Consider the following 10,044-nt stretch of genomic DNA (forward strand, 5'->3'; position numbering starts at 1 on the left):
ATATTTCACACATTTATACAGTCAAATTTTAACTTTTGCCCACTATCATGGCATTTTTGTTCAGAAGGTGATACTCGAAAAATTGAAAAAGTACATAAAAGGGCTCTAAGATTTGTTTATGAGGACTATATTTCAACATATGAAGATCTTTTAATCAAGGCAAAAATGCCAACAATGTATATAAAAAGAACAAGAACAATGGCAATAGAAATATTTAAAATACTTAATAATTTAGCACCTCCTGTCTTATCAAATCTAGTTCAAAAGAAAGACCACAAGGATAATTTTAGATACACAAATTTATTGCAAATTCCAAGTGTGAAAACTACTAGCTATGGTAAGAGATCTTTCAGGTATGTGCACCTGCTCTTTGGAATTCATTGCCAGAATCTTTCAAGCAAATTTCAAATTTTAATCAGTTCAAAAGTCAATTATCTTTCTGGAATGGAAAAGAATGTACTTGTCTTGTATGCAAAAATTCAGACTAAAATTTTCTTACTGATGCAGCATACCAACCACACATACTAGACTTTTGTTTTATTTTGGTTCAGTTTTATTATTTTTTAGTTACTTTGTTTTAGTTGCACGATAGCTTTATTCCTTATCTGCTTATTTTATTCTTTAGCTAGTAGTAGTAATATTCTTTTAGTGTTTGTATGCTTCAACTGCTTATATTCTCGTATCATAGTACTGACTGATATAATTATGTGTTTTTATGTTTGTCTTCTGTGTGTGTATGTATGACTTCTTTTACCTACTTGCATGATTATGTATGACTGTAAATATTATGTTTGTAGGTTCAAAAGCTCATAAGAGCTTATGTTCATTGTTTTTATGTCTTGCCGACTTTAAATAAAGCTTGTCTATGTCTATGTCTGTATCATTAAAAAATGTAGTTTATCATATGTGAAAATATAAAAATGTTTTTTGAGTGTAGACATAGATTTCTGGATATGCAATGTAAATAAACATACACATGCATGTCTAAAAAAGCCAGAAAATATACAAATCTCAGCAATTTTAAATGATGTATAATTGTGACACTATTGAGATGTCATTACAATGAACTAAAGAGTAAACAAGGAAACCAAGGTTATAGGGGTTATCAAAAGAATGCAATCCAGGCACAAAGACCAGACATGGAAAACAGACATACACAACAAAGAACATAAAGTAACTAAAATCATACATACAAAGTAACAAAAGCAAATGAGCTACACAAAATTTATCTTCCGTATACAAAATGTAATTATATGGCAGGCCAAAGTGGACAAAAATGAGATTTATTTTCTAATATTAAAAGATAATTTTTTTAATATTACAAATTAGATTTCTTGTATCACAAAACACTTTTTTAATATTAAAATTTCAACTGAATTCCTATAAAAAAAACTATTTTTTGATATAGGAAATTGATTTTCTAATATTAGAAAATGGATTTGTCATATTCAATTACGATTTTTTAATATTAGAAAATCATTTTGTAATATTAAAAAATGTGACTGATTTTGCAATATTGCAAAGTGATTTTCTAATATTACAAATTCAATTTGTAATATTACAAAATGTGTAATATTTTATAATATTACTAAATCAGGAATTTGTAATATTAGAAAATAAAAGTTTTCTAATATCAAAAAAAATTTTTTTAATATTACGAATTCATTTTCTAATATTACAAATTAGATTTCTAATATCACATAACACTTTTTTTATATCAAAAATTCAATTGAATTTCTTTTAACATAAAAAAATGATTTTTTTTAATATTAGAAAATGGATTTGTTGTATTCAATTACGATTTTTTAATATGAGAAAATCATTTTGTAATATTAAAAAATGTGACTGATTTTGCAATATTGCAAAGTGACTTTTTAATATTACAAATTCAATTCATAATATAAGAAAATGAATATCTAATATTAAAAAAATCATTTGTAATATTAACAAAATTATTTTGTAATATTAAAAATTCATTTTTTAATATCACAAAATATTGATTTTTGTCCACTTTGGCTTGCCATGTAATTACACATTTTACTATTTTTTGAACATTTTTTTAAAAATAACAACAAAGTTGGTATTTTCGTGTCATATTCAGATTAATGTCCATACACCTTTGGCAAATAAAAAGGGCCAAGACTGTCAATCAGTTGATTAAATTACATGTACCTTCTGTTTTTCATTGTGGAATACATAAATAGTAGCATTTCTACTGGCACACACTGCTTCCTGGTCAAGATACCGCTGACGCGTCTCCGAAAATAAATAACAGTCTCCATCATATTCGTTCCAGTTAGTAGGACATGCTGCCTTACAGGTGTAAACTGCAAAAATATAATTCAAAATTATAATACAGTGTAAAATTTTGGCAATCGAAATTTTTCTTCTAAAAAAGTTTAGAGTCTGGGAGTTGGTTGGGGTACAGTAAACACGCACATTTTTTGGGGGTACCTTATTAGTCCAGTGATGGTTTTAAGTCTTAACATTTTTTCATACTCTAATTTTGCATTTACTTATGTCATAGATTAAGTACATGTATTTTAACATCAGGTACTCTATAAAGGAGTGTTTTGGGTGAAACCCAAAATGTAATTGCATCGATGTCACTTACTTTGCACTAGGTTGTTACAAAAAGCTATAAGAATTCATAATGTCAATTTTGGACATCCCAATTTTTTTCAAAAAAACAAAGTCCATGTTTCAAAGCGGGATACCCCAAAAGTCATTTAAATGGAAATCCAAAATAGAAGTTGCACAATGGCATCATGTGACAAAGACTTTGTGAAAATTAGCAGCAGGAAACACAAAGTACATTTGGATGGAAATTCAAAATAGGTGCAAATGGTATCATCTGATAAAGAATGAGTGTAAGTTTCACTGAATTCCATTCAGTGGTATTGGAGGAGTTGCAGATTGGAAGATCAACTTTCCTTGGTCCCTGACTGATAAAGTCCATGTTTTGTACCAGGGAACCCAAGAAGTCATACACATGGATATGTGAAATAGAAAGTGCACAAAAATATCTTGTGATGAAGAGTATAATTAAATTTCATTCAGCAGATTCCAGACCCATCGAAATTTTTTAAGCACATCTGACATTCGGTCAGACACAAGGTGATGACTTGTCTGACCGAACAACAATTTGTCTGATCGAAAAAACTGTGAACAATTTATCGACACGCTAACATTTTTGATGGGGGTGGGAATCTCCAAGTACATTTTATTATCAAGCTGATTTTAAAACTACTGGGTATGGGCTCTTCAATTTGTTAATTTGTCACCATTATTCATTTTGGCTAGAGTGTATCTGATGACAATATAATGACCGCATGTTTCACATGTAAACGAGTAGCGAGACAACGGAAGGGACGATATATCAAAGGACGAAATTACGTGTAGCGAATGAACTGGAAGTTACATATTATTGTTTACAATCAAATTGATTGACTATCTCGCTAGACTGTAGACTAATTCACGTAATTATTAAAACGTTCTAGTTTTATTATTCACAAAAACCACTTCAGTTTTGAGAAAATCTTCTTTAATGTAAGAAAAAACATCGGACACCCGGGCCGACAAGCAACGTGTATTTACCGGACCCGGGACAATTTTACCGGACAGGTCCGACGGTCCGGCAGGTTTCGATGGGTCTGAGATTCTAAAAAGTTGCAAAGAGAAAGTCCAAATTGACAACAACAATCTGAAATTAGAGGGTCTCTGAAGGAAGGTACTTCAGCAGGTACCATAGACCTTTAAGTTTCTTAAATTGTTTTAATACACCTACATGGTAGCATGTCTTGTACTCACCCAAAAAAAAGATTAATTTACCTTAATTTTTAAATATAGAGATATCTTTTTGTTGCTGTTTGAAAACAAATCATCAGGGCATTTAAATTGTGAAGCAAGGTGCAGGGGCACTCAGAACGGCAGGATGCAGCACTTCATTATTTTCTTTCTAGTGAGGACACTCATATACAAATGTACATGTATATACATGTAAATGTTTATATGCACATGACAAATTTTAATTTCTCCACTCTCAACAATAGTGATACATGTATTATGAGTGGAGTCAGTGTCTCCACTCTCCTCAGTGGAATCACCACTTCAAAAATTGTCTGTAGTTTATTTCAGAGACCTGTCTTTATACAAAGATATATCTAATGGTTCCGGCTGTTTAATAACATTTCAGTAATGGGCAGAAAAAAATATTGATAACTCCATTTTGTATTGATACATGTATGGAGCAGTTTTATCTCAGCTTTTACTTTGGTGGCGTTATAGTGGAGGACTTGAGTGGCCCAACTGTGAAGAGTGGAGATATTAAAATTTTTGTTGATGGTAGTGCATGTAAACATACAAATACAAAAGTAAGCAACTACAAACTTTTAATTACAATATAGTCAATAATTACCATGCCAAAATGGTTTAAAATATGCACACCAGGCCATGGTCCTTTGAAGAGTCCTTTTTTTTAAAGATAGGGCTGGGGGCAAAACTACATTTACATTAATTTACAGATTTAACTTTTGCCAAATATTCCAGTAAGCAGGCAATCATAATAGGGTCTGAGACAGAGTGTAATTCTTTAAGTGAGATCTTACATACATTGCATATCCTGTTGTATCAATGCATAATCAACAAAGAGAAGTGTAATTTAAGTATATTAGCTCAATCCATTATAAGCAAAGCCATACACTCCTTGAGACGTTCACGTTTCCCATTTTAACGATCGTGCATCATTTATTATGTCTTTGTTTAAACCACAGATAAATGCACGATAGAAGTGTTCATTTAAAAAACGATACAAGCATTCTTTTAAACGTACACTTAGAAGTGTTCCTTTAAACGCATGATAGAAGCGTTCATTTATTTTTGTACTTTATTTCCTTGATTCAACAGTTATTTTCATATTTTTTGCTATTATTAATTTATATATTTTCATTTCTCCTATTTTCTATTTTTTCTTTCTTCATTATTTGTTAATATCATTATTTTTCAACGTTTGTCTATCATGCTTTTAAACACACGCTGGAAGCATTCGTCTATCATGCGTTTAAAGGCATGCTGGGAATGTTTTTTTTATTGTGCGTTTAAATGCACCATAGAAGTGTTCGTTTATTGTGCATTTGGTGAGCGTTTAGTATGTGAGAAACCGAAATGTCTCAAGGAGTGTGCATCAAATTATATACACAATTACAATTTGTATAGGAGTTAAAAATTTTAAAAAAAATCAGTTGAAAGTGCCTGTACCCAAAAATACACTTAATATCTCCACTATGGGCCACTCAAGTCCTCCACTCTAACTCCACCAAAGTAAAAGCTGAGATAAAATTGCTCAATACATGTATCAATACAAAATGTACTTCCCAATATTTTTTTCTGCCCATTACTGAAATGTTATTAAACAGCCAGAACCATTAGATCTTTGTATAAAAGATGTCTTTCTTCAGAGGATGATAAATGATAACCATTTTAGTGCATGAATCACAAGGCATTTGTAATTGTACTTGAAATAAAATGAAGCCAAAAGCAAGGGAGAGTTAAAAATCGATTTTAAAACAACAAGTTTAATACAGTGTTACCAAGTTACGGATAAAAGCGTTTAGAATATGATAATAAAGCAAACCGTCATGTTATAGTACTCAAAACTACTCTGAACAAGCCAGCTGACTATAATTTATTCAGATCTTTCATTTCTTCGTCAACTAATTTTGAAATATGACATTCCGCGCAAAAATTATCTTCCCCTGAAATTTTAAATGATTGTAGAACGGAAAATAGAGCGAAAGAAATCCGCGTTTTGTAGGAATGAATTAAAAAAAAACTTTGAACAGAACAAAACAAATAAAAACAAATACAAACATTAAACAATTAACAATAATAAAAAAAAAAGTACTATCTAAAATAAAGATAGCCGACGAAGTAAAATTTGTTCCTTTTACTAATAATTTCCTACATTTCATTCAGGAAAAAACATATGACACGCGATCTTAATTTTCGATACAGTTTCTTTTCGAATGCCACTAAGTTATCAATATTTGGCCAATCGGGAAACATAGTTGCGTTTAGGTGACTTGCGTTTCCATGAAAGAGAGTCTTTGAGGTCAAAGGGTAAAAAGCGAAACTATACCTACTGCGTCGAAAAAAAAAACAACAACAAAAAACAAAAAAAAAAAAGAAGAAAAAACAATCAAAACAATTTAAGACAAACCAAAAACTTAAAAAAGAAAATAAAACACGATAAATCATGGAAGAGTAATCAAGGGAACCAAGGTTATAGCAGTAATTAAAAGAATGTAATCCAGGGACAAAGACCAGACATGGAAAACAGATATACACAACAACGAATATAAAGTAACTTAAATTATACATACAAAGTAACAAGAGCAAATGAGCAATCGGACTCCACTAAAAACTTGGAGCAAGGACCAGGTGCACCGGTAGGGTAAGCGCCTCTGCTTTTCTAGAAACACCCACCGAGTTGTTCGTAAAAAGTCATGCCCGGGGAAAACTACCACAAAAAATAAAAATGAAATAAAACAAAACAAAACCAACACACAAACACAAACAAAACAAATACGAGTCAAAGAGAAAACCTCGTACAGAAAAAAAAACAACTAAATTTTAACTGAAAAAGAATGAATACATCGCAGAAGCTGAGCTGCTGAAAAAAAATCATTGTTGAAACGGATTGTTTGTCACTTATATCACTGCATCCTTAGCCCTGGATCCCATCCATAATTCAGAAGGGAAGAAATAATAAATGAGGTAAAATAATAAAGTTTTGACTATTGAAAAAAAATAATGATAAGAAAGATTTTGAATAAGTATTTTATTCTGACGTAATTGCAGTTGCACGGATTTGGAAAAAAAAATCCGAAAAATATAAGCCGTGTCATAAGAAATATTTAAGTTAGTTGAAGCCAAGATTCGACTTGCCATTATTGATAAAACATCGGTCATTATGATAATCATTTTCATTGCAATTAAAAAGTGTTTCAAAGAGTAATCAAGGGAACCAAGGTTATAGCGGTAATCAAAAGAATGTATTCCAGGGACAAAGACCAGACATGGAAAACAGACATACACAACAAAGAACATAAAGTAACTAAAATCATACATACAAAGTAACAAAAGTAAATGAGCAACTCGGACTCCACCAAAAACTAGGACCATGGACCAGGTGCACCGGTAGGGTAAGCGTCCTCTGCTTTTCTAGAAACACCCGCCGAGTTGGTCATAAAAAGTCAAGTCCGGGGTAGACAAACGAGGAAAGGAAAACTATGACCCGTTGAATAAATCAGTTTTCATGGTGCTGATGGATACACCATAACGATCCACGAGTTCATGATGACGACCCTAAAACTTCTGTAGTGATGACTTCAATCTTGTAGCAACATAACCCTGTTCCAGAAGCCTATTCGTTAGAGTTCTAGCGCGATACAAAAAGTCTGCGTAGTTTCGGAAAGCTCTGGCATAACGTATGAGTTGTGATATGAACACTCCATACGCAGGAGCCGAAGGGATGTTGCCACAGATGAAAGGAAAGTTGACAATTCTGAATAAAAAGTCATCACGTTTGTCATAAAATTTGGTCAATAGTTTTCCTTTACCATCGATTTCTAAGTGTAGGTCAAGATATGAGGCTGACTTCACAGTGTCTGTAGTATCCTTTATCTCAAGTTCTTTTGGGTAGATGCGATGTATCAAATCCCCGAAATTAGGATTGTTTAAAGATAATACGTCATCTATATAGCGGAAACTGAGATTAAAGGATCTAGCCAAACGATATTCTTTCTTTCTGATCAGATCAGCTATAAAGTCAGCCTCATAAGAGTGAAGGAATAGGTCAGCAAGTAAAGGAGCACAATTTGTTCCCATTGGAATGCCGACCGTTTGTTGAAAAACACGTCCACCACACTGGACAAATATGTTGTCAAGTGGGTCCAAATTGAAACTTTCTAAACAAAAATAAATCTTCTTAATATCAAAGAAAAAGGCACAGATCCAAAAAGGCATAGGCTCGTGGGATTGAAAACCTCCCTTTTGTGGAAACTTTTTGTCAATTTCGTGTAAAATATGAAAAAACGGGTAATTTAAAGCCTGGAATCCCCTTTCAAGTTCTTTGGATCCGTACTGTGATCTGCGCAAGTGACGGCGCAAAGAATATTAACATACAATACTAGATATGGTTAACGATTTTAAGCATATGCCCATTGATAGCCTTTGGTTGTTTTATAACGTGAATATAGCTGAAATATTACTGCTCGGACGTTAAACCCCAATAATCAATCAATCATTGGTTGTTTTAATTTCCGCAATGTGACAGTGATATCTCTTCGCGATCGACATTTCAAGTTTTCACTCTCATAATGTTAGTTCTGAAAAATTATCTTCTTCAAATGGGGCAAATGAACGTTAAAAGAGTTGTTAAAGTCGTGTTTTATCATGTTTTAATGTTGTTAATAGACTGCAAAAAAAAACCCAAAAAAAAACAAAAAAACAAAAACAAAAAACTGAAAATTATGTCTAAATCAAATTGTCAAGTTTCCAAAATTGATGTCAATAGTAAACAAGGAATTCGAAATTAAATCTATTTTCTTAAGGCTCATGAACTTTTGCCCTTTTGTATATGTACGTATGTTTATCCTTAATTTCATAATTGCGTATATTGCAGGATCGGATCTGCATGAAATTTTGAAAAAGAGGTTTCATTTCCAGAGGGGTTTTAGAAAAATAGCGGGTTATGTCTGTTGATTTCTCACTTTTTGCCAAAATTTCTCACGAAATTAATAACATTTTCCAACAAAAGGGGGTCCGATGCTAAGAATTAATTCGTCTTACCTATGAAAACAACAAATATCAAAATGTTAAATAAATTCCGCATTTTAGATGGAATTAAAAGATCACAACATAATTTGATTCCGTCAAAAACCAACACACATACATATATGTATAAAGTAGATATTAGAAATATCTTTTTACATAACGTAGGTGGACTTCAGTCCAAATTTTATCAGTATCTTACGTTTACTATCTTTCAGATCAGATTAGGGGAGGCAGGTACTAATTTCTCTTTGTTTATTTTGATTACCACCCCTTATTTTAGACTAGTTGAAAAGGTGTGGACAGTCGCATTTTCTTGAACTCAGTAACCTGAACAAACTGGCCGTGGACAGACTATCAACATTTCTTCGCGTGGGCGAGCTTTCAAATCCTATCCGGAACAAACCACGCAGCGATATTCTGATAAAGGAAACTGTTACCCAATAAGATACAACTGGCCGTTCCCAAATTTCTGAATGGTTTCTTAATGAAAGATGTAAGACTTTAGCATATGACATAGATTTCTGTTGCCAATGATGAACTATATTGAATATGATTAGATGAATACTTGTATCTACACGTAGTTATTTTATCAAAGCCCCAATCCAACATCTTTACAGATATATGAATTCAAATAAGTTAATTATTAACTAGATAAAATAGACAATGAGATTGATTGTTTGTTTGTTGTTTTTTTGTTGGGGTTTAACGTCCGAGCAGCAATATTTCAGCTATATTCAGACGATGAACATGAAATTGATGATAATATGAACATGAAATGATGATGAAATGAAAAAGGGATGGGACACAAGGACAATGGGGTCAATAATTTTGATTGCCACTGGAAATAGGGAGAGGTGGGTAAGGTCGGGAATTTAGCCTCCTGTGGCGGAACCCTATGGTTCCTACTCCGGGAGAATACCACAGTAGGGTTCTTTAACGTGCAAAGAACGTGGCATCTTTCCCAACACGGTGCACCACTATGGTTTGCGGTCAGGTTTTCCGTATTATAGCCTGACAACCCCAGCATGTAACACGCCAGGGGTACCCCATTCCACCACCTGGGGCACACATCCCAGTTGCTCTGTTGGCAGAGCGCCCTAGCCCCCGGCAAGAGTTCTGAGCACTATTTAGTCGCCTTTTACTACAAGCTTAGCGCTGCTGCAGGCCTATTCTTTTAACACCCGGACCTGCACGGGGTGACAATGAGAT

General features: G+C 32.9%; 1 protein-coding gene across 2 annotated transcripts in view; it reads right to left on the reverse strand.

Moving 5' to 3' along the window:
- Window positions 1–9,005, reverse strand: part of LOC148605948 (lymphocyte antigen 75-like) — a 76,210-nt gene extending 67,205 nt beyond the window's left edge. The window contains exons 1-2 of one of the 2 annotated variants that reach the window (XM_088547630.1): window positions 8,851–9,005; window positions 2,173–2,327 (exon numbers count right to left, since the gene is read on the reverse strand). In XM_088547630.1, the coding sequence (XP_088403756.1) occupies window positions 2,173–2,327; window positions 8,851–8,893 (198 nt within the window). In that variant the 5' untranslated portion in view covers window positions 8,894–9,005. Of the gene's footprint in view, window positions 1–2,172; window positions 2,328–5,632; window positions 5,649–8,850 lie in introns of those variants that run through there. The other variant, XM_088547631.1, reaches the window with a different exon arrangement.
- Between the last annotated feature and the right edge of the window lie 1,039 nt (window positions 9,006–10,044).

The sequence above is a fragment of the Perna viridis genome, chromosome 10 (genome assembly GCF_037379345.1).
Source record: "Perna viridis isolate PV_CMFRI_1.1 ecotype Kerala chromosome 10, ASM3737934v1, whole genome shotgun sequence".
NCBI lineage: Eukaryota > Metazoa > Mollusca > Bivalvia > Mytilida > Mytilidae > Perna > Perna viridis.